This window comes from Carassius carassius, chromosome 33 (genome assembly GCF_963082965.1).
Source record: "Carassius carassius chromosome 33, fCarCar2.1, whole genome shotgun sequence".
Classification (NCBI taxonomy): domain Eukaryota; kingdom Metazoa; phylum Chordata; class Actinopteri; order Cypriniformes; family Cyprinidae; genus Carassius; species Carassius carassius.
Genome location: NC_081787.1, coordinates 13,475,698 through 13,503,340, shown reverse-complemented (window position 1 = coordinate 13,503,340; position 27,643 = coordinate 13,475,698). Strand labels below are relative to the sequence as shown.

The following is a 27,643-nucleotide window of genomic DNA, read 5'->3' as shown; positions in this document are numbered from 1 at the left end:
TGAAAAGGAGTTTCCTTTATCCTTATAGTAATTGTTAAATGTCAATTTGCATTACTGTGGCATTTTAATGTTAAAACAGGCAAAAAGTCATTGCCATGTGACTCGGAGCCCAAACAATGCAAGCAGAGACACTGTCCGTTTGAGCTTTGATTCCCACAACATTTATATTTCATGAAACCCATCTGCTCATGAAAAATTTCACTGCAGTTATGAATCAGTTGTGTAAAATTGTATACATGTACTAATCAGGTTTTTTTTTTTTTTTTACCTATAGACTGTTTTAATGAAATATACAAAATTTAGTTAATATTCCGATTTATTTGAACGTTTACAAAGTGGGCCAAGCACAAAGTACAATTAATAATCTTCAAAAGTGCGGCAGTGCCACCCAGTGGCAATTAATTATAGTACTACTGAGACCGTTGATGAAGATGAAGCACGAGACGAGGCTCATAAACATATACATGTTACTTCTGTGAAGAACTCAAACAAAAACACGACAAATGATTTTATAACTTTATTTTCAAATAATTTTGAAAATGAGGCTGTATGAAATAATTTGCAATAAATAAAATAATAAAATACAAATGTGAATGTATGCTGTAAATAAATCCACTGAGGCACACTGCAAAATGGCGATTAAAAGGCAAAACGAATCAACAAAAATCTAGTATCACAGTGATACATGGTTCTTTCCTGCAACACACTGGGAAACAATGTGAGCGAACTTAACTCTTAACTAAAAAAAAAAGTAACATTTTATTTCAGGATATATATTTGGCAAGATACAAATACTTTGGATGAACAAAATGAACAGGAACCCTGTACTTTCTTTGTCAAATACTGAGACATAGAACTAATGTTCTTGTGGGACAGAATCTCACATCATTTTCATTAGCATTATAACTGAAGAAACATCAACCAAATAAACCACTGAATACTGTACAAATGAATAAAATTAAATTCACATGTATTGTAAAAAACATCAACAAACAAAAACAACGCTATAAGACACAATCACAATGAATATCAGAGAAATCATAAAGCCATACAATGCAGGAAAACAGAAAGAACAAATCTTTGTTTCACTAAAAAGCATTGCTTTTTTTTTTTGCATATGACTACATATGCTACTTTAAGTATGCTGCAGTGCTAAGGCTTCATGAATATATTTTGTGTAGCATATATCAACTTGTACTGTTGTATTGCATAACTTACATGTTTGCAGAGGCAATCTCTTCTTTAGTGCGAGTGCTTGATGGAAGTGAGCATGCGCTGATATCAGCCGTTTCTATGTGCCAAAGCTGACTGGCTCAAGCACAACAGTTTTGCATAATGTGCATTAAGGTGCTTTAAAGCTATCTAGTAAGATATTTATTTACATTTACAATATTAATGAAAGCAATATTTTTTTATAAGGTGTATTTGTTATCCGTATTTATTAAATATTACTAATGTTTTTAAATCTCTGGATTCATATCGAACAGTGTTTTAATACCATGTGAATACCATGTCAAGCTGAAACAATAGTTTCTTGAGATATGGAAGACTGTAGCATTATTGGAGAAGTTTCAGGGTTTTATAATATCATTTTGTGATTTTGTTCTAAATACTTCCAATTATGAGGAAAGAAGAGTGTTAAAGTGACATTTAAAGAAGTCAATTAATAAAGGCAGTGCTTTTTTTGTGGATCTTCATAAGACATTTTGCTTGACATTCTGGTACACTAATTTCCTATTAGTGTATTTATGAATAGGAAGACATAAATGTCTATGATTAATACTAATCTAATCTACATGAAATCAACAAAATCTCATTGTACATATTTATTTTGTTTCTTACTTTTAACCACTGCCTTGTGCTCAAAGCATGACTAGCAGTAAGCTAAATTTCAATGATTGTGGATTTGGAAATCCAGTAAGAAGCATGCAAAGCTTTATCATGTCTACATGAATCTGGCAGTTTTGAAATGGAATGGAGCATCACAAATGGCTTTAGATCAATATGAGGTGTTCTTGGGACGGAGCAGGTCACTGCAGTCATTTTGGTCTGCCACGTACCTGCAGCAAGGTTGGCGTCTGCTCCATGATGCGCACCAGCAGCTTGTCAATGTAGTCCTCCAGGTCTCTGACCTGAACCTTCATCTTCTTCAGTTCAGCCTCACGTTTCTCCAATAATGCCATCAGCACCTCAGTTTCAGCCTGCTTTTTCTTGACATCCATTTCCTGCTGAAGCAGCAGAGCTATCAGCTCCATGTTAGTCATGTTCTGGTACTGAGACCGAGCCTCCATCAGAGCCAGCTGCACAGGAAACAGATACAGAGTCATGTTTACTAGAGAGAAACAGTACTGAGCTACTGTATGTCATGTAGAGCATGATGAACCAAAACTACTTCATTAAACGCTGCAGCTTATCTTTGATCATGTGTGCATTCTTTCAATATCTTTATAGCGCAATCACCACAAGTCCACATTCATTTTAATGAGACTCTATGTAACCTCTCAGATCAATGTTTGTTTCAGTGTCTGCTTGTAATCGGTTTGCTGATTACACTTTTCCAGAACCTGGGCCAAAGCACGTCTTCCAGCTCCTTTCTATGAAATGTATTTCACTAACTAGCCTAAATTAGACCAATGTTCAAAATGACTGACGAGCGGAAAAAAGTGTTCTGATGGTCTAAAACTGTTTTTTTTATGGATGCCACAGATCATTAAATTGTATATCTGCCTTTACATGTTAGCAGTGCTTTAAGTGGGCCGGTACGCACCGGTACTCAGTACCGCCACTTCCAAATATAGCTCTTGAGCGTACCGCCACCTATCTGTGCTCATTTGGACATCTGTTTTAATAGAGGTTTTAATCTTTTGCCTGCGCTGCCGCTTTTCAGAGCGCCCTTCACAATGCAAACTTCTTAATTCATCCCACGAGAGCAGAGACTACATTACCCTTACACCCTTGAGTTTTACAAGTGTAAAGGTCAGGTCAGACGCAAGCTAATGAAGTAATGCAGTAGCTCTTTCTAAGGGTATTTTTTCAAAATCCTTTTGCACATTTTATTTATGTTCAGTAATAAAAGGATTTATTATTTTCTATAAGGTCGTCTGTTGACTGCTGTATATAAAACCCCTTCAATATAGTTGTTGTTACCTCAGGGGATGGAGGGAGTCATCAAAAATAAATAAATAAATAATAATAATTAAATATAAAATTATAAAATTGTTATATATATATATATATATATATATATATATATATATATCATGCAATTTTATAATTTATATATATATATATAGGCTATAATAGAGTACGGGCACCTCTTTTGGGCCAATTAAAGCTCTGCATGTTAGGAAGGGTATCCTTTACTTTAATGTATAAAAAACAGTTTTACTGTGTGTGAGAATAAAAAAAGATTTGTTAAAAAGATTGAAGGAAATTATTAATGTGAATAAAATACTATTTTTTAGAAGGAAGTGCTGTTAGATAAAAGCATCGCTTACAGCACCTTTAAACTTCCAGTAACTGTTACCTGTTTTTTCTCATCCTCAGCAGAGGTTGCTGGTGCAGATCGTCCTGGGCTGATGGTGGACTTGAGTTTCTCCAGCACTGAGCGGCTTTCAGGTTTCTTCTCTCCCTGCAGAGCTGTGTTGGTCAAGGGCTTCACCGGGTGAGGGCTGTACAGTGGTGCAAAAAGGAGATAAATGAAGTATTTACATTGACCTAGGCATTTCATCATGGTTTAATTGGTAGTTTGTGAGCATCCTTTTTTTAAGCCACTTTAAATCTCATATTTATTCACTTCCTAATGAGTTAGGATAGCAAAAGAAACAGCGCATAGTTGATGAAGCAATGGTGAAAGTAATGAAAAACAACAATTTTATCACTCAGAGATGATCTTTCATAACTCAGATGTCGAAGTTCTTAGTTATCTTCCATTTAAGTGCAGTGTTGTTTTTGTTAACTAAAAGTTAAACTTATATAATTAAAAAAAAAATCATTAATTGAAATAAGGTGAAATAACTATAAATATTAGATGTGAAACAGAACAAAAAAAAAAATATTGCCACAGCAACTAACTGAAAAAGCACTGAAACAAAGTCCTTCGGATAAATAAAAGTTTGATTGAAATTGTTTTAGTCAATTCTAAAAAAAAAAAATTCTCAAGTCTCAAGCAATTTAATATCAATACTGACTAGGATGCACTTTGAGAAGCATCTTGTTTATGAATTTTGCGTCTTTGGGTACTAACAGATCAATCATAATGATGCAATCTCTACATAATCAAACCTCTCATGAACACTAGCTGCATGCATATAGACTATTTCAATATGGTTTGATACCTCTACAAGAAAATGGGTTACTTCCAAAACAGAATGGAGGCTGGAAGAAGCAATATAAAAGCAAAGATGAAAAATGAAAGAACTAAAAGAAATGCAGCATTATCAAATCAGGAGGAAAGGTAATAAGAGATGTGCCAGAAAAAATGAACACATTTGTCAAAGTCCAAATTATAGCAAGCTGTGAGTGCAAAAACAAAGTTTGTTCTAGCCCAACATATGTGAGAGCATATGAGTCTGTCTTAGTGCACCTGGTGTGAGAGAGAATGAGGTTATTTTTCAGGTGAGAGCAGAGGTGAGTGTGCTTTTAAAGGCAGTGAGGTCTCACCTGCTCTCCTCATGGGGCAGGAGGACGTTAGCTGGCTGTGTCTCCTCAGGTGAGAGGGAGGGCGGTGCATCAACGTGGGGCTGGGCTGTGGAGGAGCATGTGGAAGCCATGCTGGGCAACTCATTGGCGGGGTTTGCAGGAAGGGAAGGCTCAGGGCAGAGAGAGGAATTAGTACCAGATAATGGGGTGGGTGAAGGGCAAGGATCATACAAAATGAGATCTGATGTAGGATGAGGAGAGCCTGGCAGCGAATCAGAACCCGAGACAGTTTTGGGTGAGCCTGTGGTTGAGCGCGGTCTGATGCGGGCTGATCTGACTTCAGTTTCATAGGGGCTTCTGGAGTTTCTTGGCGCTACTCTAGCATGCAACTCCTCAAAGCTCATTTGTTCTTCCAGTGTTGAACAAGATTCCTCGACCTTGTTGCTCTTTAAGAAGCAGACTTCAGAGTTCAGGTTACCTTCTGTTAAATGTTTATGCTCTTTATCATCATGCGTAGCAAGCAAGTCATTGCCTTCTGCTAACTCTTGTTTGATTTGCATTGTCACAGTGTTGTCTTTGCTTGAGCTTGTTTGCGTGATCACGGTGATCTCTTTGTTGAGAAGATCGTCAGCCATGTTGTAAGTCTCACAGTTAACCTTTGAAGCAGTGTTTTGGTGTCCTCCCAGTTCTTCACAAAATCTCTCAAAAGGTGATGAGCAATGGGTATGGATTTGTGAGTCAGACAAATGTGATGTGATAGTGTTATGGGTGTTTATTGGTGAAAACATCTTTAACTCTGATGCCATTCTGCACAATATATTCTCAGGTAAGCCAGGGGAGCAGCTGGGAAGCACCAAATGCAAATTTGAACCATGTTTGGATGATTTAACACCATCTTTATTCATTTCAAAAGGTTGTTGCAACTCAGACTGTGAACTTCCAGAATCAATAAAAGCAAACTCTGAAGTATCTGTATTGTTGTTCGAATCTCTAGATGAGAGGGTCAACAAACCTACTCCATTGGTTTTAGCCTTGCATTGTTGTTCATTGGAGACCCTTATTTCACAGGACGATTCTGAATCATGTTTTGGTTGGGCCTGAGGTGAACTGCAAAGTGATTCGGTCACTGTGGTTTCCCAGTCAGACGGGAAACACAGAGTTTCAGGTGCCATGTACTCACACTCAGAGCTTCCATTTGCATCTTCACCAAAACCATTCGGACAGCTATTAGCATTGTTGTTCGTAACAAAGTCATGACCCCTTGCTTCCCCAACCATGAATTTGTTCAATCTGATACTGCTGTGCAACTCTGCATCCATCTTGTTACACCCTTCTGAAGAAATATGGTGCAACTCTTTATCTGAACAAAAAATCTGAGAGTTTCTCTTCATGTCTCCATCTCTCACATGCTGAAGGGAGGCGAAGTCAGTCTGGGAAAGGAAGCAGGCCTCTTTCTGCACAGCAAGCTCCTGGGCTCTGTCCAACCAGCTGTCTGTGGTGATCCCTTGGATCCTCATGGGTCTGCGTGGTGGTAGAGGAGGCAGATCCCATGACCTTGAAACACCCATGTCAACTTCGTCAACTATTAAACCAATGTCCGCTTTGTTGTTTACACACAGTATCTGGTTTGTATTTGGTAACTGTGAAAGAAACGGTGCTGATGGAGGTCTAGTTGGAGTCCCACTTGGCGATTTGAGCCGGCTGGTGGCAAATGCTTCAAAATCATCCCATTCCCCAGCCCTCTCAGACATAGAGTGATTCGGAATAGTGTTTGAGTTTGTACTTGGTGTCTCAGGCATAATGACTGGAAGAGACCTTTGCCTGGACATACTTCTGGGTCTTTCCCGTTTTATTGCGGACATTTTGTTCTGTGCTCCATTACGGATGGGACAGCATCCGACTGGATAATTATAAAGACTGGAATTAAGAGAACAGTAACCAGCAGTTGGAGACTTCAGTCCTTCCTCAGCTATAAGATCCTCAAAAAAGGGGTTTTGCTTTAGTCGTGTGAGGAAAGGGTTGGAGGGAGAGATGGAAGGGGGTGTTGGGGAAGAGTGGGTGAATGGGTTGGTGTGATTGTCACTAAGGGGAGACACCGAGCCAGTAGTGCAACCGAGGGGAAGAGAGCACGGGGGCTGACTGGGGGAGCAAGGGATCTGACAGTGGGTGTCTGAGCTGCTTTCTACCTTAGGAGAGACTCCCAGCCTGTGAAGGGAAGGCACAAGTAGTCCTCTTAGTCATAGTGTGTAAAGGGCCATAAAATCCAACTATGAGTCGGAGGATAGGGACAAATCTTTTCTATTACAGAGACACCTCTTAATCAAAGAAAATTTGTCTTTGGATTAAAATTTATTCATGTTTTGATCGGAAGTGTCTGGCATGTTTTTACCAGCTTGCACCTACATAAATACTGCTGGTTTAGTAGGAACAAAAGGCATCCAGCCTATAAACTAACTAGGGTGGGCGATATACCTGTAAACACGATAAACAGGTAGAAATTGGTATAAATCTTGGATTATCAGCTCTAGTGTGGTTATGTTCTAGAGATATTTCGGTGTCACCTTTAAAAGTTTATAATTTGCATGCATTTTTAGCCTTGCCAGTTTAAACTTTTAAGCAATTTTTAAATATTCAAAGCACAATAAGACATAACACATGAAAGGGAATTCAATATTGGTTCCCCATTTCACACCAGTGTTGCATGATATACCAGTACTAAAAAGTTATCACGATACCCCGCTTTTAAAAACCGTACAATTCCTTATTTTACTAGTACTTTAAGAATAACTGCTTTTTATTAAACGATGTATTTCCTCAGTTGTATCAATGTGCAACAGCAGGACAGCTCCCTGCATGCTCACTAAAAACTTTAGGGCTGCAACTAACGATTATTTTGATAATCGATTAATTGGCCGACTATTTTTTTTCGATTAATTGGATTAAAACCCCTATTTTCTTTATTTTAATTTTACTGACAAAAACACACTATTCCATATTTTGCCCAATGTCCTTAAAACAATTGTACCAACTGAATGCTATGAAAACATAGTGCTTAATTTATTAAAACACCTGTCATAAGACAAAACTATTTTAGGAATATGTCAAAAAAATTTCATTCTAAAAAGCTTATTGTAATTTTTGGACAAATAACAAATTGAAACAACTAAATAGTATTTATTCACATAATAACAAAAATGGCCTCTTTTGCCTTTGATAACAGCTCACATTCTTGCTGGCATTGTTTATGTACTTTTTGAATAATTGGGTATCTGAATAAAAAAACACTAAAGCACTTGACAATTAATTTTTTTTACAGATAACAGCAATTATATTATAGTATAAAAAATAGCTTACTACTGTTATTGAAAAGCTTACCCATATTGGAGGTCTAACCGATACAAAAAGCAAAAAAATTATTTAGGAAATTACCAAAACCGTTAGTTAAGAGCAGCAGTGGCACAAACCTTACAAAATTTTACATACATTTTTTTTTTTATAAATTTGCTAATCACTGTAGGCTATGTAGTGAATATAGTTTAAATCTCTAGATAATAAAGATGAATGCATCAATGCTCTGCAGGAAACCGTGTCGCGTGCACTTTGATCATTGGCAGTCTCCTCTTACTGACATTTCTTAATCCTGAAAAAAATAATCTGATATTTATATTCAAACAATTACATGCTGTTGTCCCTTCACAGTTCCTACTCTCATAAATTACTCGCACTGCATGTTGACTTTTAAACATAAATTGTATGTTCAACCACAGATATTTCAGCACAGTGAATGTTTTTGCGCTGAATATCGTCTCCCTCTCTGTGTTCTGTCTGTTTAACACGTGCGCCCGCCGCGCCAGCACTCTTTCAGAAAAGATTTTAACTTACTGCAGACTGTCATGGTGGGCCTTTATGAAAAAATGTAAAGTAAAAATAATTAAGGATATGACCGTTAACAAAAAATTTTGCGCCGAGGATGCACACAGGTATCTGTAAAAGTGCCTGACAGGGCAAGCCATTACGCTAATGCATCAGCTTGAAGCTTAAAATAAAGATTTATCATGTTTTGGGAAGCCTGTAACACGTACTTTTCCATACAATCGTGTTTTTTTTTTTTTTTTACGATATCGGTTCAGTAGTAGTATCAAGAAATTTTAGTCGGGTATCGTATCAAAGTAAAAATGTGGGTATCGTGACAGCAGTATTTCACACAGTATAAATACTCAATTGGCAATGGGGGTTTATTAGCAAAAAACATGATGTGGTGATGTCTTAAATGAATATAGACAGTTGAGAGAAAATTGGATGTTTACCAATATATTATATCTGTTTAGGTCCTAAGGTCCTGTGTCATTTAAGCACTCACAAGAGAAAGCACTCACTGATTTTGAATGACCTACTGTACATTTGTAGCTTTATTAATCATCAATGTATATTTAGCCTAATTAATTCAGTGAATACTGCAATTTTTTTATTGCACATTTGATTACTTTATTCAATTTCTGTAGTATTTCTTACCTCTGTTAAATGATTTATGAAAAATGATACCTGATTATTCATCAACTTATTACTTTCAATTAATCTAGTATTGTGTTGAATGTATAACTGTGAAATTTCAATGTCATCAAAAATGTAATCATCATAGCAACTATATTTCAAGCAAAAAATAAATAAAATCAATTATATAGTTATATAGTATAGTATCATGAATTAAAATTACTAATAAAGTTTTTTTTGTCATATCGCCCACCCATAAATCTATTAAAAATAAAACCGGTTGAATGGTTGAAAAAATGGATGAATGTGTCAAACAATAACATGCTGTTGAATGAAAAAATGAAATTACTGAAATGCTAAATAATAAACAAATAAATCAATGTAATTAAGTGGACATTTCTTATAAAAACAGCTGATGTTTTTGAATGGTTCAACAAATTTGTGGAAATTTGAGTTTTTTGAATGAAAACACACACATCAACAATCCCTTCTTTGATATCTTGACCTATGTTCTGCAGACCAAGAGCAATATAAAGGAATGAGATGGAGCAAGCTGCGTAGTAACTGTTGCATCAACAAATTCAAACATTTTCTAAGAATATTCTCTGAGGACCAAAATGCAGGCTGACATTCAAAGCCATTCACTTATCCCTTTAGATGAACGTCTTGCAGTCAAATATAGATCATGGGAAACAGCTATTGATGACACTGATACATCTTTTGTACTGTAACATAAAACCTAGTAGCCTTGCTTGGCCTTCACTCACCTCGGCTTGTTCTGGGAGTCACTGGAGCCAAACCATCCTCTGCGTCTGCCCTCAGGAGGAGCAGAAACCTGGCTCTGCTCCGGCTTGGCTGGGAGAGTGTCACTCCTCCCGCTAGAAAACAGAGTTTTTCTTAGCTTTTTTCCTTTATCCACCACTTCCACATGTCCAGAGGCCTGCATTGGCTTTCCCTCTGGGGTTGTGGCCCCTTGGGTCTGGCTTTGAGCTCCATCTGCCTCACTGAGCTCCTTCCTGCTCTTTTCAATGGACCAGCGTCTCCCATCGCTCTTCTGCGAGTCCTCGCTGCGTCGGGTCAGATTCTGGAGAGACCGTGAAAGGGGCGCACATTTCTCCAGCAGGGAGCGCTTGGCCGGGATGGTACTTGGACTCTTGGGGCTGACAGGCTCGGATGAGTAGATATGGCTACCATTGATGCAGAGGGTTGATTTGGAGAGTGCCATACTTTGGTCTTTTAGGTTTTCCACAGCAGGGCTGGGACGAGGAACACCCATGATCTTACTGGCTTCATCACTGTGTGCACGCTTGTGGGTCATCACTTTAAAGACAGAGGTCACAGAGAGAAGACAGAAAAAGTGCACAGACTAAGATCAGTATTTATCCCAACCAGAAATTTGAGGAGAGGTTTTAAAGATGGAAAAAAAATCTGTCATTAACTCACCCGTTCCAAACATGTTTGACTTTCTTTCATCAGCATATTTAGAAAAATGTCTAAGGGTTTTTTTGTTCACATAATAAAAGTTAATAGATCAAGTTTTGTTTTGAATCTCACTGACTTCAATTGTATATACAAAAACAGTTGAAAAAAAAAAAGATCCACAGAATTAAGAAACTCATACACGTTTGGAAGAGCACAAGGGTTGTCATAAACAATCATAAATTATCATATGGAACCCATAGTTTATTAACAGTTTAGCAACACAGTTATTATGTAAATTCTCAATGATGATTATGATAATGAATTCTCTTAGTTTATCTCTTCTTCTAGATCACTGACCTTTAATTCCACCTTCAGTGTCCATTTGGAAGGGCTCTATCACTGTGCTGCTATAGATGGGTGTTCTAGACAGCTCTGCTGAGACGAATGAATCCCCAGCGGACGATGCCATGCTACTGTCTGATGCCAATGATGAGCAAGACTGTGTGTCTGAATTCTTGCGCAGTTTCCCTTTAAGGAAGAAGTCTTTCACCTTGCTCCGGTGTTCATCGACCCCCTCTTCCTTGCCTGGCTCATCGGGTCCACCATCTCCAGCGAACGGAGGACCTACAGACCCTGATAGTGCGGCGAAGCGGCCAGGTAAAATGGCAGAGGAGGATTCCACGTCTCCTCTCTTTCTTCCCGTGATGCGGTCCTTCAGCTTTCCAAATGCAGATCGGGGCTTGTCCTTTATGGTCAGATCGTACATACTAGCCGTCATGTTGTTGCGGGTAAACTGGATGGTGACCTGCAGCTCTCCTCGCTCCTTCTCCTTCCGACCAGCCTTGGAGTGAAGCTTGAGCCACCTTAAATATAGAAAGAAAACAAAAGTCAGCTAGAAGGAATTTTATGTTATCTGACATAGTTGTTTAAAAACTTTGAAATTATTAATAACTTTATTAAGATTAATGTTTAGCAAATGTCTAAATGAATTATACTTTTTCATACTGTACATTACAACGCTGTAATAAATAAATTTACTACAGTATTTACGGTATTTAAAGGGGTTTAACAGTATTTAAAGGGGTGGTTGATTAGCTTTTTTTGAAAGCTTGATTGTGTTTATGGGGTGCAGTGTAACACGTGTTCAGGCTTTGTTTAAAAAAAAAAAAAACAACAACAAAAAAACCACCCTTTTTTCACATATTTTATCTTTATTCTACATCGCTGTTTCTGTTCTCTTCAAATCAATTTGAGTTCCTGGTTCTATGAAACCCCTCCCTCAAAAATACTTAATCAGACTCAAATTGGTCAGCTGGCCCAAAGTGTTATGATTCGCTCAGAACAGCTCTGGATTTGTTAACCGCTTAGTGTACGTTGTCTTGAAATGTCACGCCCCCATACCATTACAGATAGTTGCATGTTCTTGGGGGCAGGGTTTATGTAAACATTGGGTTTAGTGATGTCACAAACCCAGGAAGAAGCTTGTTGTAATCTCTTTTTTTATAGTCCTTAAACAGCGATATCTTTAAAAGAAAATATCTCCATTTGCATTGAACTTTGAGCGTCGTAACTTTGCAGATGATGTTTGGGATCTAACAGCAACATTACACTCTAACTAAAGTTTAAAAAGTGAAATCATAATCAATCAACACCGATTTCAGTTTTTAGCGTTTTCATTTATTTAGACAAAATAGTATGGAATTGTAATATCTGTAATTTATCAGTTAAATACTATAACATAAAAATAATTAAACATCAGGCCAGCAAGGTGCATCCTTACTTTCAGAACATCAATATCTTTTAATAGTTATCTTGACATAAATGATCTCAATTATCCTAATTTCCTTAAGCAAAGTTTACAGTACCCTTCAAAAGTTTGGGGTCAGTAACATTATTTTTTTTTAAAGGCATTTCTACTTTTATTCAGTAATGATGCATTAAATTGATCAAAATGGAATTTTAAAGATCTATGATATTACAAAAGATTATTATTTTATTTTACTTTTTTTATTCACCAAAGAATCCTGAAAAATGATCCCCATTTGCACAAAAAAAAAGTTTTTTCTTGAGCACCATGGCATAGCTTTGCCATCACATTAATAAATTACATTTTTTAAATTTTACAATAGAAAAAAAATATTTAAGTTGTCTTTATACATTTTTGTTTAAATAAATACAGCCTTGGTAAGCATAAGAGACTTCAAGTGTAATTAATATATATGTTTTTTCTTTTGATTTTGGGATGAAATTTTCACACTTAAAATAATGCTCTCACTGATGGCCTCATCGTTTATAACACTGGCTTATAATGTCCTGCACCACACTGAAGCAAGCAGCTATGATCTATACTGCAGCACAAACACAAGTGGGGGTCTCTTGAACGAATGTTACTGCCTTAGTATGGTGCCGTCCCTTTGTCCCACACTGAACCAGCGGCGAAACTATTTCCTCCATTTCCGGTAGAGCACAGAGCACCTCATGTGCGCACACGTGCAGAGAGCCAAGACAAACGCCCTACACTGGGAGACGCAGGAGAGAGACAGAGAAGTGCAACTCTGAGCTGAATTAAAGCCAGATGTGCAGAACAGCCTCATGCCTGCAACAACGTGTGATGACTCAGAATAGTGTGTGCAGACAGATCCATCCACCACACTCCTGCACTGTAGTGTTCTGTTCAAGATGGTTTCTAAGGCATTGCTAGGCTGTTTTTAAGACGCTTTAAGTGTTTGTTTGAGTTATGACAAGTAAGGTGTTCTGAATATTGCTAGAGCGTTGCTAAATGGCTGCTAAACTGTTCTAATTGTTTTTTAGGCAGTTGCAAAGGTGTCCTGGAAGGCTGGTTTAGTAGCCTACAATGTCCCAGCACCTTTTAACTCAAAGGTCCCTCATTGTCCAACACAATATTCGAAGGCCACCTCATAGAGGCAAAGATATGTTCTGTACTTCTGCTATAATTATGAAAAAGCTGCTTGTTTTCAAACCTTTTTATTAACAGAAACCGATTGTTTGATATATTATAAGTAACCATGACTGATTTTGTGATTCCAGAAGTTTCAAGAATCATATAATCTTTAATAAAAACATTAATTATTAAGCGGAGGAAAAAATATGATTCCAATTTAGATTACAGTTAAGATTGCTTTATTATATCAATAATAAGTATGAATTTAAATCCTAATAGTAGTTATTATTAATTAAAATAAATAAGTGGTCCTGGGGCAGATAAGGAACTATTAAAACCAGCAACCTGCTTACACTGATAAAAAACAAACATACTGCTTAATATACATTACATTATGCATTCAGTGCTTACTAACATCTTGATCGTCTTTAAATCAATTTTGTTAGTAACATTAACATTATGTGAATTTGATAGTTGAATCGTGGACGTGAGAATATATGTAGAAGTATTGAATATGAAAATAACACTGTTATTGTTGCTCAGCATGGCTCACTGACTTCCTCCCTCACTTCACTTGTGTATAGAGGTTTCAGCCAAGAGGCACACCAATTGATCTCGTCCTCCCCTCCCATGACAAATTATTTACTCCTCCTAATGACGGCACTAGTTGAATTTCATCTATTAGATGTGCAAGCTATTAAACAAGAGATATATTTATATAAAATTGAACAATGAAAAAAAAGAACAAGATTCCAGGAAGGCTGCGTTTGTTGGAGTGCAGTGAAATGCATGTTTGTTGAGTTCAGTGCAGACTCTGAGACCATTCTGACACATGCTGGTACTGCCCCGTGTGGAGGCATGACTCTGTGCCAGCACTACGCAAGCACTGATGAGAACTAGATGCAGCATGCCCTTCCAAGTATGTTCCTGTTGTTGTGCCTGTAAAAACATATTCCCTTAATCTGGTATTCACAACAGTGCTGGTTTACACTTCTCATATATTGCTTGTGTGGCTTCGACCACCATGCATTTGTTCGATACTGCATGTGAAATCAGTAATTTTTGGGAAGTTTTGATGCCTGGTTATAGAATCTTCCTGCAGTTCTGCGAATAGGAACGTCTGTCCAACTGTGAAATGGGTGCACAGAAATACTTTCACCCAAAATCACAGACTCAAGGTTTTGGCATGCCTGTGTCAAATTTCCCAGGACTATATAAACTGAAAAACAAGAAAAGCTATTCTTTAAATAGCTTTAAATTGTCTTTTTTGGCCAGGATTGCCTGGAAGAAGAGATTTATTTTAATCTCAATGGGTCCTTCCTGGAAAAATAAAGGATAAAAAAGACATGAACATGAACACAAGGTTATGAAAAATCATAAGGATCCTTTATCTGAAGGCTATGTGTTTTTCCACTGACTCTTGGGAATGAAGCAAAGTGGTGAAATAAGACTAAAAATGCCACGTCTTTTTCATTTTACATGTACTTTTTAATCAGTTTTTTTTTTGTATCATTGATATACTACTATACTTTGTATTAATATTTTTAATAAGCTTTTACTTTGTATTTTTAAAGTGTTTTTGCCTTTTTTATACTTTAAGTCTATACAGTTTTCAGTCATTTTTATTTCAGTTTTATATTCATTTAGTTATTACAGTACATCAAATGAAAATATTTTATTTGAATAACCTTTTTTTTTATAATAAGTGAAAACTATGATATTTCTACTCATTATACCATGTATTACGTACAACTGCTTAAACATAGACCTGCTGGTCAGCTGGTCTTCTAGCTACTAGGCGGGTTTTAAATAACTTTTTTAATGTAACGTAACGTCACACTTAACATGAATTTGGTAATCATTCAGTACCATGGTACTGCCACAGTACAAAAAAAAGTCTCAAGGCCCTCGACCAAGAGGCCTATTAATTGATCCTATTATTAGCCGAAATACTCACTCATTTCTGGGACACATTCCATCTTGAAAAACTTTGTCGAGGGGTATAATAGTTTGACCGAGAAACACGTCCAGCCCGATCAGCACGCGATGCATCACGGTGAGCACCAGGTTGCTGCTCCCTGGCGGGTACGCGCTCATCCCACCCGCCTCCAGCAGCCCGGGCAGCAGATCAAACGAGCAATCCTCGTTCCACTGCGGCTCCTCAGCCTTCTCCACCAGGCCGGTCGTGTACTTCTCCTTGCCGACCTGGATGACTGTGTAAACATAGCGGCTTCCTTGCTTGCCCTTCGTCCGCAGACTCCTCGCGCGAAGGACGGTCACGTTGACGTGCGTCGGGACCCATCTCTGATCATCGTCGTCCAGGCTGATCAGAGGCATCCCGTTGCAGTTGGAGACGCAGTTGTTTGGGATAATCCAGCAGAATGACACTAGCGCACTGGATAACTATGTACCGCCCGCCGCCCGAAGTTGCAGTGAGAGAAATCGCTGCATTATCGTGCAGCTCAATTCAAAAAGACAATCACAATTGTAAAGTTGATCGTAAATATAAAATCCCTGGCGAGTTAAACTTCACATCAGTTTACCGTGGTGGGCGTTCTGGACCCTCGGCGTCACCACCACAACAGATTTTTGACAACTCACTGCACTGCTGCTGCGCGGCCCGCCCTCAGATATTAGTGGGGGCTCCGCGGTAAAATATGTTGCTGAATTAAAGAGAAAGGCAACTTAAATCCGTGCTGCTATAGTTCATATCGAACACAGTAAACAATCTAGCAGAGAGTTTGAGCTCTGCTCTGACTGTGAATCAGAGAGCACGCTGTAAAGAGTGAGGGGAAACTAACCCACGCTGAAGCTGTTCACTGCTGTGGCGTTTGTTGGGTGAGAGAGATTTAAATGAATCCTTTAGGTGAACGAATCGGTTTGTTTGAACAAATATTACTGAACTGAACAATTGGGGATTGAACCCCTACTATTTGATGAGTGTGCTCAGGTGTCTCTTTACAACCAAAATTGATGCTTGGCAAATCAGTGGACGTTTAAAACGTTTTTAACAGCTTTACCCGATTGGCTAATCCTTAACCCAGGCCTAGAGTAATTTGGGTAAAGTTAAAGCCATTGAAAAGTTCTTGGTTATAAGAACACCTACTAGGATTCTGCAGAGATTTATTATTGGGTTTTGAGTCTAATTCGATTTAAGTAAATGAAGGATAGGGGAATCTGAACGAATTTAACTGTAATACCTATAGCCAAAACCTAAAGAGAGATTAAAGGATTAATGTTAGTTCACTTTAAAATGAAAATTTTCTGATAATTTACTAACCCCCATGTCATCCTAGATGTTTGTCTTTTTTTCTTCAATCAAAAAGAAAATAAGGATTTAGATGAAAAATTTCAGGATTACTCTCCTTATAGTGGACTCCAACAGCTAGCAACGGTTAAAGGTCAAAATTAGTTTCACTGCAGCTTCAGTAGGATTTACACAATACCAGACGAGGAATAAGGGTCTTATCTAGCGAAACGATCAGTCATTTTCAAAAAAAAAAAAGAAGTATATTTATAAACAAAAATACTAGCCACTGTTCTCCGATGTCTGCCCATGACTACATGTTATACGTAATTAAGTTGAAAAGGTCGGACTTGACGTAGGCGGAAGTACCGAATTAGTGTTTACAAAACTAAAAAACAAAAGTTACAAAAGTTGTTTTATGTTCAATGACACATATTTGTTTTTTTTGTAAACAGCCTTTGACTTTGTTGGACTTGTAAACATTCGTTACTTCAGCCTACATCATGCATGACCTTTTCAACGTAATAACTTATGTGAAGTGGAGGAGCTTTGTTGAGGAGCGCAAGATCCATTCTGTATTTAAAGAATTTATTTATTTATATATATATATTTTTTAAGAAAATGACCGATCGTTCCACTAGATAAGACCCTTATTCCTCGTCTGGTATTGTGTAGATCCTACTGAAGCTGCAGTGAAACTGTAATTTTGACTACTAAAAGGAGAATAATCCTGGAATGTTTTCATCAAAACCTTAATTTCTTTTGGCCTGAAGAAAGAAAGACATAAACATCTTGGATGGCATGGGGGGGAAATAAATAATCAGGAAATTTTAATTTGAAAGTGAACTAATACTTTAAATGAAAGCAAACATATTTGCGGTTGTCTTTGTGCGTTTAACTAAGCGGTTGTATGAATGATTCAATGAATTGCTCGTTTGTACCACTGTTGCCTGCAAATAGAGTCACTGAGAGAATCACAACCGGATTTATTCTGTTATTAAACCTATTCAAAAGATTTGAGTCAAAGAATCAAAATCCCCATCACTTTACAATACAGTGATGATAGTTCTGTGTTTGTGTTTGTGTGTGTGTGTGTGTGTGTGTGTGTGTGTGTGTGTGTGTGTGTGTGTGAGAGAGAGGACATGGGGTGGGTTATGATGCTATCTCTCTACTTAACTGTCCCATGATGAATATGATTTTTTCCCAGCTAAACTAAATCTGTTTCAGTCACATATATTATGCAATGTCTGGAAATGCCTGTGCATTACATAACATACTAAGTTGAAGATATAACTTTACCTATTTAACAATGGATGGTCATTAAACCGCTTAAAAACATCAACAAAGAACTAAATTGGTTTGCTGGCCTTGGGTCTCTCAGCTTGGTCCATCTGGTGTGCTGGTTGAGTTTTAAAAGTGCTTTTAACTTTGAGCCCAATTTTGCATCATAAATAGGCTAACATGTTGCATCCGAATGATTTCATAAATTGTACGCACACTCACCCCACAGACATCTGCAACAATTCACACTGGAGTGAATCTGACTTTGTTTGGTTTGGACTGGGTTCAAAAGGGAACGTTGCAATGGCTTTATTGTTGTCTAGTGCCATCTATTGTTCAACGTCTGCAATTAATAGAGTAGCTACTATTGAAACACAACACAGATGGCATTGTCTGGATCAGTTATTTTGCTTCATTGTATTTTCTCTTTTTTTGTCCACATTACACAAATGCATCTTCTGTTGGAAAAGAAAATATCATTAATAAGTAAGAGGGAAAACAGTCTCATCACTTTTGGTGGGGCTCACAGTGTTGACACGTTCTTTGAACAGACTAGAGGACTCACAATTTCCAATCACCATGGATTTGTACAATCACAACAGGCTACATATCACAACAACAGAGGCTTTTGTATGTCTGGTAGTCAAAGGCAACAGCAACTTGGTAACTTATTTTGAAGTCTTTATACCACTCTGAAACAACTTTATCAGCTGTTTAATGTTTGGGAAGTGCTGACATTTAAACCTGAACATTAAGATGTGAACTTGGGCAAAACAGTAGCCTTTAGAAGCAGATGAAAGAGGCCACAGATCTTAAACTCCCTTAATGATCACAAGTTTTCATGCTATTTGAACAGGTTCAAATGTTAGGGATTCCCCACCATCAGACGTCTGATGAAGTGCTACGGAGAATAAATTCAAAATTAGTAGTTAAAGACATCTGACTGAATTCTACTAGACATTACAAAATGACCTGGATGTATAAACATTTTCACAGAGACTTTGTCTATAAGGCATTAAAGAAAGATGGTCCATTTTCAAACATATTTTTCTTTTGTTTGAAAACCCAAACAGCCAGAGGCCACTAATGTAACAGAAATACTAAGAGATAACAACAGTCTGAAATTGGCAGTATTTGTAGTTCTAAGTGGTAGATGGTGTCTCTTTTTAAGGCATTTCATTTAGTCTTTTATGCAGTCACACAGAATATTATAATGTGGAAGAATAAATGAAGTCCGGCTGATCCTTTAAACATGATCTTTGTGGTGCTTTACAAACTAGAATCAAGAAGAAGCAACCCAAATTACGAACAACATTGCCTCCTTATTGGATCAGAGGAAAGATTAGGAAGCCACCCCAACACACTGTATTACAGACTTACTGTATCTCCACAGTCACAGTCACGGACAGATTGTAGAGTTCAGTAATTTCATCCTGCAGCCACTATGAAACTGATTTCGCAAAATCACAGTTTTTATAAACATCATAAATTATTCAACATCATATGATAAAATAGAGGGCAGAACTTTAAACCGAACCGTAACAGAAAATCATATTAGCACCTCATTTGCAGGCTTTCTTTATGAACATCTGACCAATCCGACACAAGAAAGGAAGCTCTCATTATTTACAGTGGAGTAACATGGGTACATTCATGTTGCTATAGTGGATCACATTCAATGGAATGAAATGCGAAATGGAGCGTATAATCAATCTGATACTGTGTAGAACTGAACTCTGTGACCACTAACCGTTTAAGCTTGGAAGAATCCCACATAATTTAGTGGGTAGGTGTGAATGCCCTGGAATGGTTTGACAGGAAGGAATAAGGATTATATTCATACACAAACCACGTTAACCATATAAGTGCTGCAATTTCTGTATGAGCCGATCCGGAGGGCTCACTCCTCACCTTGATCCATGATTTGGACGTATCTTTCTTCTTTAGTCCCCCAAACCATTCTGCGAGCCCTTCAGATAGAGCTCATCCTGAGAGAGCTGCCCGTCGTAGCTCTCCATGTATACACTACCACTACTGCTGCTACCGCTGCCCCCGTTGCTCAGGAAAGTGCCTACAGCCCGGCCCTGCCGCGCGTGCCCTACTGCATCGCTGAAGACCTTGTTTATCTGCTCCTCCGAGGGCATCCACCAATCAGGATTAGAAGCACAGTGCATCCGGATAAACTCTGTGAGAGGGAACGCCGCGGGACAGAGATGGATGAGGGAGATAGAATGTTTGAGTTGCTAAATTAAGTTTGCATAATTATCGCACTGATAATCTGTTTAAAAGTAGAGGATAAAATAAAATACAAAAACGTGTAGGAAAGTTTTAGCTCACTACCTCTGAGACAAGTGACCTTGACGGGGTTGAGAGGTCTTCTCTCCGGCCCCGGCTCCCCTGTGTGTACCGAACGTTTCCTCTTCCCCAGACCGCATGAGTATTTGAGCTCATCTGTGGTGAACACAAACCGGATAAGGTAACGCAGGAGCCGCCGGCCATCTTTTTTTGAGGAGTTGACTGCCTCGTCCCACTGCTTATTGGTGATGAAGAGAGGATAGTTCCCCAGAAGCTGTTTACTGCCCTATTTAGAAAAGACAGAGATTATGAGATTATAGAAATCTTTAATCCTGTCTTTAATCTTTAATGTGCTTTAATGCATCAACATTTAAACTGATGCTGCACTAAATATTGTACCAGAAAACAGGCAAATTTACTATACAGAACTGAAACTTGACTGGGATGCTAAAAGATTCTGCTGCTTTTAGTTTTACGTAACAGTCCTTCAAAGTGATATTTTCATAACCTCAGATTAGACTTAAATTTGACTAAGAGTTTCAGTTCTTTTTCCACTGGTAATAGTTTCTTGTGTAACCCGTGTCTCTGTGGTTTTCATGACTATTTTAACATCACTTAATGGTCTTTTGTCAGGCTCACCTCGGTAAGCTGCTCTTCAGGTTGGGGCTGCACAAATTGGTTGTAGTGCTGAAGAACAGTCTTAAAAAAGTCCAGAACATTCTGGCAAGGAGCTGTTCAAGACAAAACTTGTTAGCTGATGGACTTTCAGTTTTATTTAAACCAATCAAGCTGATGTACATACACGAAACACAATATACTGTTAAGAATGCACAGAGTAATTTTTTCCAATTAAAGTTTTATATCTTATGAATGAATCCATACTACTCATTTTGATATTCTCTGTGGCCCAGAGCTATTTATTAATTGTTTCCTTTTAATAGTGGCAAATACAAGATCAGCCAAATATCTTAATAACCCTTTTTAGACACTTTTAGCTGTGGAATAGATTAATCATAGCTCATAAATACACTGTGAAAAGGGAATTTTCACAAAGGCATCAAAAACTGAATCTTTCAATAATAACTTCAATAATTTCCAATGCAAAAGTCAGACATGTGATCAGCTAAGGAAGGAAATACAATACTAATATTCGTCTTAATATCTCTGCTTTCAAACATTACACTATAGACCTTTATTTTGGTCGCAAACAGCAGGTAGACTTTAGAATTTCTCTTTTGTTGACAACAGATTTTTAAATGATTCTCTTGACAAATTTGTGTAATGAGAATCTACTGTGTCTCCAGCAAGTTCAATAAATATTTAGTGAACAGAATGAACCCCTTTTAATTACACTGTGCACCTTTAAAAGCTTAGAATAGTAATAATGATTTTGTGATTTTTTTTTTTTTATAAATTTGAAATCGTACAGTGGATTATGTGTCTAATATCAAGAGGAAAATGATTTCATCAAGTTTAATACCTGGTATATTGTCCAGTTTTTGTCTCAGCTCTTCATTTTCCTGCTGTAGACTAAGAACTTCCTGTTCCAGCTCCACGCAGCGTGGACAACAACCTTCCTCCTCATCTTCCTCAGGCAGTGTGGAAGAGGGGTGTCCGTATGACTCAGAAGGTGCTGGAGAAGCCCATCCGCCTAAGTTCTGCCTCGGGGACCCTGATGCTGCCGGTTCAGCCTCTACCGGGCGACTCCGTTCACTGTCTGAGGACTGGGGTCCAGAGAGCAGGTAGTTCTGAAGCGACTCTGTGAAGATCTGGAGGAAAGCGGAAGTCTGCTGCTGGTTCCAGTGTTTGCCCCGTTGGGTCTCCTCACCTGTGTTCTCCAGGGATGAGTCCTCTGATCTGGGCTCAGAACTGAGCCTCTCTCCTGGAGACAGGCAGCTGTCCTCCTGTTTTATTAGAGAGGAGATGGAAGAGGATGGAGGGACGAGGGAAGGCTGGGGCTCAAGGAGCCGTCCGTTGCTGTTAAGGAGGCTGAGTACCCGACTGCACTGCTGGGCAAAAGCATCCAATATGAGCCGGTTTTCTGAAGGGAAATAAGTACACAAGTATTGCAGTATCAGATTCCTTTGTTTAATTTTTTGTATTCAAAGAAACTGAAATTTGAAGTCAAAAAGATATTTACAGTAGAACTTTTCTATACGACCACAGGTATCAAGCAATTTTCAAGGCAAATTTTTCCATTTGAATTTTTACAATGCTTTTCCAGTGCTATTTTACACTTTTTGTAACTTGGATATTGTGATAAATATCTCCTTTGGTGCTCTACAGAAGAAAGAATATAATATTAATATAATATCTTTATATTTATGAGTACTGTTGGCCTTTTTTAAATATACTGTTCAAATAAAACAATCTGATAACTGCTAAAATACATTTAATTTCTTATTTCAATTTAGCCTAATTTGACAATAGCATTGCTTTCGACCTTTATGAGTTCTATATTTGCTTTTTTGTTATGTCCTTCATGTCCTCCGTTTGCATTTTCCATCATTTTTATCTTTGAAATCTGCATGCCTACAGATTTAGGAGATAGAGATAAGGGTGCTGTGAATCTGTATGCACACACATATACACATGGTGTCACTGTTCTAATAAACACTATTCATATCTTCCAAATCCTCTAAATATGACGAGAAGAAGCAGAGAGATTAATAAAAGGGAAATGCTGACCAACCGACCGCATACAATTACTCTGTCTCCCCACAGCCTCACCCCCAGCAAGATGGATTTGATATCATTCTCCTCTATCTTACCCTCTCCATCCTCCTTTGCTGCTGTCATTCTCCCTCTTTCCTATCACTTCCCCTCTCTCCTTTTCTCCCTCCCTCTTTTTCTCCCTCCGTTATGCCACGCAGAGTGAGCCTCATGAAATTTCATTAAACACAATGTGCTGCAGAGCCAAATTTATGAGCCACATTTGTTTTAATCACAATCCTTTTCGAGGAGCTTTTAAATGCAATTTGGATTATTGCACTGATCTCAGAACGGTGTCCTTGGGTGTCTATACGTCTCCTTTCCCCAGGGCTAGAAAGATGGAACCATTAGTATTGTCTGATTGGCCAAAAAATCCCCCATGCATTCTTTTGCAGTGGATATTCCATAACAATAAAGCCAAAAGGGCTTCGTGTGAAATTAGAATGCACTGTTTACAAGCAGGCACTGTGAACTCTGATCTTCACTGAAATCATCTACTGTGTCTCCAACAAGTGCAATTAGTATTTAGTGAGCAGCCTGAAGCCCAGTTGATGATGCCCAGGTGTATTTCAAAATGGAATCTGCATTTTAAACGCTACATAAAAAAAGAAAAAGGTTGATCTTAAACCTTCCCATATCTAATCTAATAACTCACATGGAGAAAAACAGATATGGCTGAATGTTTGTACAGACACTGAGGCACCCTGTTGTGTGATAATGACACAACTTCTCAATCTGTGAAGGCCTGAGGCTCTGCTGAATGAAAACTCTTGCAACAAGCACATGAGAGCCAATTACTGAAGTTGACAGGTTTAGGTAAATCAGAGAGCTGCTGAGAAAAACAAAATGCTTTTCACCAATTCATGCTGGGAGCATCTTAATGCAGTGTGTAAAGAAATCTGACAGTGCTTGATGAGACTTTCATTTTACTATAGATAATCTCTGTGATCATGAGATCAGTGTTCACATTTCATGGTAAAACTTTGTTACTGTTACTCGACATATTTGTCTTTTTTTGGCAATATGAGAGATTTGAGAGCATTTTAGAAATGACCTATAACAGATACAGAATATTTTATTACAATTGTTATTTTTTTCCCTGTCATTATTTTCGGGTAAAAACTGATGTGAAATTAGGCATGTCGCACCATTGGGCGTGGGTCCCAAATAGTGGCTTTAAAAAAAATAATTGCAATGTTAGTTGCAAAAAAAACAATAACAAAAAAAAAACACCCCAAAAGTTAGACACTTCAAGTCTTCAGCTTAGTACCGGATAAAAGTTTCTGATGCAAACCTGTTCACTTACCTGAGCTTATTCCATAGGAGCAGTCTGGAGCCTGGTGGCTGAGCTCGGCGCGTCCCGCCGGGTATCTCCCGGGCTCCTGGCCGGAGACCCTCCTCTGGCTGCCAAATGATGCTGTCGCCGTGGCGCTCCCCGCTGATGCCGCGACTCTGCTGCTGGGCCTGATTTCGCAGGAGAGACGGTGCTGCTGACTGCTGCTGATGGAGAGGGACGCTGGCGGAAGCGGCACGCGCTGTGAATACTGCTGCTGATGATGATGACTGAGATGACGAGGATGGTCTCCGAGCTGCGGGATGTCCACCATTGTGGGTCTGACATATCTCGCCTTGCCCGCCGCGCGCTTGCTCGGGAAGGTCTTGAGGGAGCTGTACGGACTGCGCTGCTGCTGCTGCCTGCAGATTTTGGGCGCAGAGAGACCTTCGTCTGCCGGTAGCATCTCCTCCTCCATTTCCCTCGCACTTGAGTGTCGTTCTGTCCCGGTCTGGTTAAATCAGTTATCCCAGTGTCTCGCCGCCTTGCTCTGTGTCTCAAACACTACTAACTCTGTCTGAGATACTCAGAGGGTGGGTGACTTTACTGACAAGTCATTGCTCCAATCCCCTGGCGGTAACAGCACGCGCTGGCTTTCATTCTACCAACAGGGGAATACCGGTGTTCTGACAAATAATGCTATCTATAAGATTATGCTGCCAACACTTTTCATCCTGCTGTAAGGGTAGGTGTACATGCTAATAAAGCCTCAAGCCTTATTAATATTACACTGGAAGCAAAATCTGATAGGAAGCACAAATCTTCAGAACACCGGCGGCACTCGCCACTCGGTGTGTGTGTGTGTGTGTGTGTGTGTGGCTTGGGCTCCCATCAGTGGGAGTGTCAGATCATATGAGAGGTGCAAGCTGAAATAAAGAGGTGTGTTAGCCATGTTGTCTATTATGGGGGTTATTTGTTTATTTGTTAGTCTGTTGGTTATTTTTAGTCTGAACTGATTGGGAAAAAAAAGAAGAAGAAGAAAAAAAAAGACCTTTAGGAGTTGTCAGTGCCAGTTTGAAATACAAATGTAGCCTAGATGCAAATATTATAGGCTAGATACTTAAAGGGATAGTTCACCCCAAAACGAAAATTTTGTTATCATTTATTCATCATCATGTAATTCCAAACCTGTATAACTTTCTTCTGCATAACACAAAATAGGATATTTTAAAGAACACTGGAGTCAACTGACTTCAACAGAATGGACAAAAACAACCCACTGAGACATTTCTCACACAGAAGAAACCACAGAAGAAACCAAGTCAAATAGTTTTGGTAGGACATGAGGATGAGTAAATGATGACAGCATTTCATATTTTAATACAACTTTTAATTTGATATTTAATATTACATTCAATTTAGAAAAATAAAAGACAGAAAATATTAAATTATATTGTGCAGATAAATAAATAAATACATTAAGTTCCTGTCTGCTGTCTCACTCGCTGGATGGAAGCAAAGATCTGAATGAGAATCTTTCTAGCCGTGCGATATTGTACCAGTATCAGCATAGGAACCGTTTCACAGTTTGGATCACTCAGCTGGCAACATTTTCTTACAGCAAGCATCAATGGCAAAGTAGTTTGAGGAGTTTTTGAGGTGAGAATAGTTGTTTAAACTTCAAATATGTTTTATCTTTAAGGATTTATTTCAAAATGTGCTTCTATTTTCAGTAATGTGAGCTCCAGGGCATCAGTGCTCATGAACCTCACCTCGCCTCGCCACTGGCTCTGATGTCCCTATAGTGGTCAAACATGAGATATAATTGGTTTTGGGTTTATCTAATGGTCTTATATCATATCTAATTAAAATATTAATATTTGTATATTAATATTTTTGGCTGAGAGCAAATTTAAGTTTCATAATAAAAATAACTTTAGTCAAAAGCAGTGAGCAGTTTTATTTTTGTCTTTTGATTGGATGAACATTAAAGACAAACAGCAGCTATTACATTAGTCTGAGGTCACTTTAAGACATAATGCACAAATCCAATATAATGATACACATCTAAGTTCTTTTCTCAATTATTCATATTCACTTGAGACATAACTGACTGTTTTTGAGGGTACTTGCCAAAACGGGTATTTTGACATAATTTTGTATGTATTTGTTATACAGCCTTGTGCCTATGGCTGTATCACACTCCTCATGTGATATTGCTCATATATACAAAATTTGCTCTCTTTTTGTCTAAAATGTAAGTCATATGTTTCATATAGAGCTTAAGTGCTGAATAATAACATTATGTAATTACATCCAGTGAATGACAGCAGTGTTGAAAAGGGGAAATAATAAATAATAATAATACTGTTAACACCGTTAACAGAATCAAATATGCATCTGCTGTGGAAGAACCCTGACTAATTATTTATAAAAAATCAGTAATAAGAGTAAGCGTCCTTCAGACCAGTGTTGTACCAGCAACAACGGCCAGAAGAGGGCGACAACATTGACACTAATTTAAAGGCAAACCCTTCTCACCCATTTCCCAACGACTGAATACTTTTGTGAATATAAATAAATTAATTAACTGACCAGATGCAATGAAGTTAATCAATTTCATTTTAAAGACTCCATGCTATGTAGGCTATATAGACCCCTTAATCGCCTACGTCACTGTGACGTCACCGCTCTAGCTGGAGGCAAAACATAAGGCAGAACTCATAGCAGGTGCGCTAAAAGTTTGAGGTTTTGACTTTAAAATGTCTTCTTGTTGGGTTTTTGGCTGCCAGAATAGAAGGAACAGCACTTTTGTTTCAAAACTGAAGTTTTACCGGATCCCGGCAGACATTCCTTCACAGAAATCAAGAAGACAAAATTGTGGTTGAATGCAATACGGCGTACAGACTGGACGGAGATGATCATAAATAATGCTCGTGTTTGCAGTGCACACTTCATATCAGGTAAAACAATCTATGCAATTGAACTGGTGTGTTGGTTTTATCTAGTAAATTAGCAAGTTTCTGTTTTATAGGTGAAAAGTCGCCAACCTTCAGCGCACTATCTAGTTTAAATGTTAAACAAACATACAGCGATAGATGTGTGCCATCCTTTGAATGGTCTCTTAAAATAATACACATTGCTAATGCTAATTGCATAGTTAGCCCAGCGATAGGTTACATTAGAAAATAAGCCTTGACAAAATTCCCCATACCACTCAAAAGTGATTTATAAGGCCGTATGGCATACGGTTCAGGTAGCCTGCTTCCATCCGCGAGAGTTAACGTTAATTAAAAAATTTTTTTTTCAGGGACTGCACATTTTCGGACAGTTCCGAACCTTCTTCTGCATCCAAATCCCTCCTAAAACGTGATAGTTT

At 38.2% G+C, this 27,643-nt stretch overlaps 2 protein-coding genes across 5 annotated transcripts; both read right to left on the bottom strand.

Moving 5' to 3' along the window:
* Nucleotides 1–1,055: 1,055 nt before the first annotated feature.
* LOC132113754 (rab11 family-interacting protein 5-like) lies at nucleotides 1,056–16,163 on the bottom strand. 3 transcript variants are annotated; one of them, XM_059521725.1, is made up of 7 exons: nucleotides 15,414–16,163; nucleotides 10,913–11,417; nucleotides 10,576–10,606; nucleotides 9,900–10,452; nucleotides 4,663–6,846; nucleotides 3,527–3,671; nucleotides 1,056–2,300 (listed from the first exon to the last, which is right to left on the bottom strand). In XM_059521725.1, the coding sequence occupies exons 1-7, from the start codon at nucleotides 15,791–15,793 to the stop codon at nucleotides 2,040–2,042; spliced, it is 4,059 nt and encodes a 1,352-aa protein (XP_059377708.1). In that variant the 5' UTR covers nucleotides 15,794–16,163; the 3' UTR covers nucleotides 1,056–2,039. The 3 variants fall into 3 exon arrangements, with proteins under 3 accessions (XP_059377708.1, XP_059377709.1, XP_059377710.1); XM_059521726.1 differs by lacking the exon at nucleotides 10,576–10,606 and having other exon boundaries at nucleotides 10,912–11,417; nucleotides 15,414–16,162; XM_059521727.1 differs by lacking the exon at nucleotides 4,663–6,846 and having other exon boundaries at nucleotides 15,414–16,160.
* A 2,219-nt stretch (nucleotides 16,164–18,382) lies between these two features.
* Nucleotides 18,383–25,612, bottom strand: LOC132113753 (BEN domain-containing protein 4-like). 2 transcript variants are annotated; one of them, XM_059521724.1, is made up of 6 exons: nucleotides 24,298–25,612; nucleotides 21,760–22,320; nucleotides 20,919–21,010; nucleotides 20,325–20,565; nucleotides 19,896–20,169; nucleotides 18,383–19,785 (listed from the first exon to the last, which is right to left on the bottom strand). In XM_059521724.1, the coding sequence occupies exons 1-5, from the start codon at nucleotides 24,740–24,742 to the stop codon at nucleotides 19,928–19,930; spliced, it is 1,581 nt and encodes a 526-aa protein (XP_059377707.1). In that variant the 5' UTR covers nucleotides 24,743–25,612; the 3' UTR covers nucleotides 18,383–19,785; nucleotides 19,896–19,927. The 2 variants fall into 2 exon arrangements, with proteins under 2 accessions (XP_059377707.1, XP_059377706.1); XM_059521723.1 differs by having other exon boundaries at nucleotides 18,383–20,169.
* Nucleotides 25,613–27,643: the final 2,031 nt, after the last annotated feature.

Excerpts from the sequence above, each read along its gene's own strand:
- LOC132113754 (XM_059521725.1), bottom strand. The coding sequence starts at position 15,793 with ATGCCTCTGATCAGCCTGGACGACGATGATCAGAGATGGGTCCCGACG. Across the intron at positions 6,847-9,899 it reads GACTCCCAGAACAAGCCGAG|GCTGGGAGTCTCTCCTAAGG; the intron begins GTGAGTGAAGGC and ends TTCCCTTCACAG. Across the intron at positions 2,301-3,526 it reads CTGAGGATGAGAAAAAACAG|CTGGCTCTGATGGAGGCTCG; the intron begins GTAACAGTTACT and ends TTTCCTGTGCAG.
- LOC132113753 (XM_059521723.1), bottom strand. The coding sequence starts at position 24,742 with ATGGAGGAGGAGATGCTACCGGCAGACGAAGGTCTCTCTGCGCCCAAA. Across the intron at positions 20,566-20,918 it reads CTGAAGAGCAGCTTACCGAG|GGCAGTAAACAGCTTCTGGG; the intron begins GTGAGCCTGACA and ends TTTTCTAAATAG. Across the intron at positions 20,170-20,324 it reads CAAGGTCACTTGTCTCAGAG|AGTTTATCCGGATGCACTGT; the intron begins GTAGTGAGCTAA and ends TCCCTCTCACAG.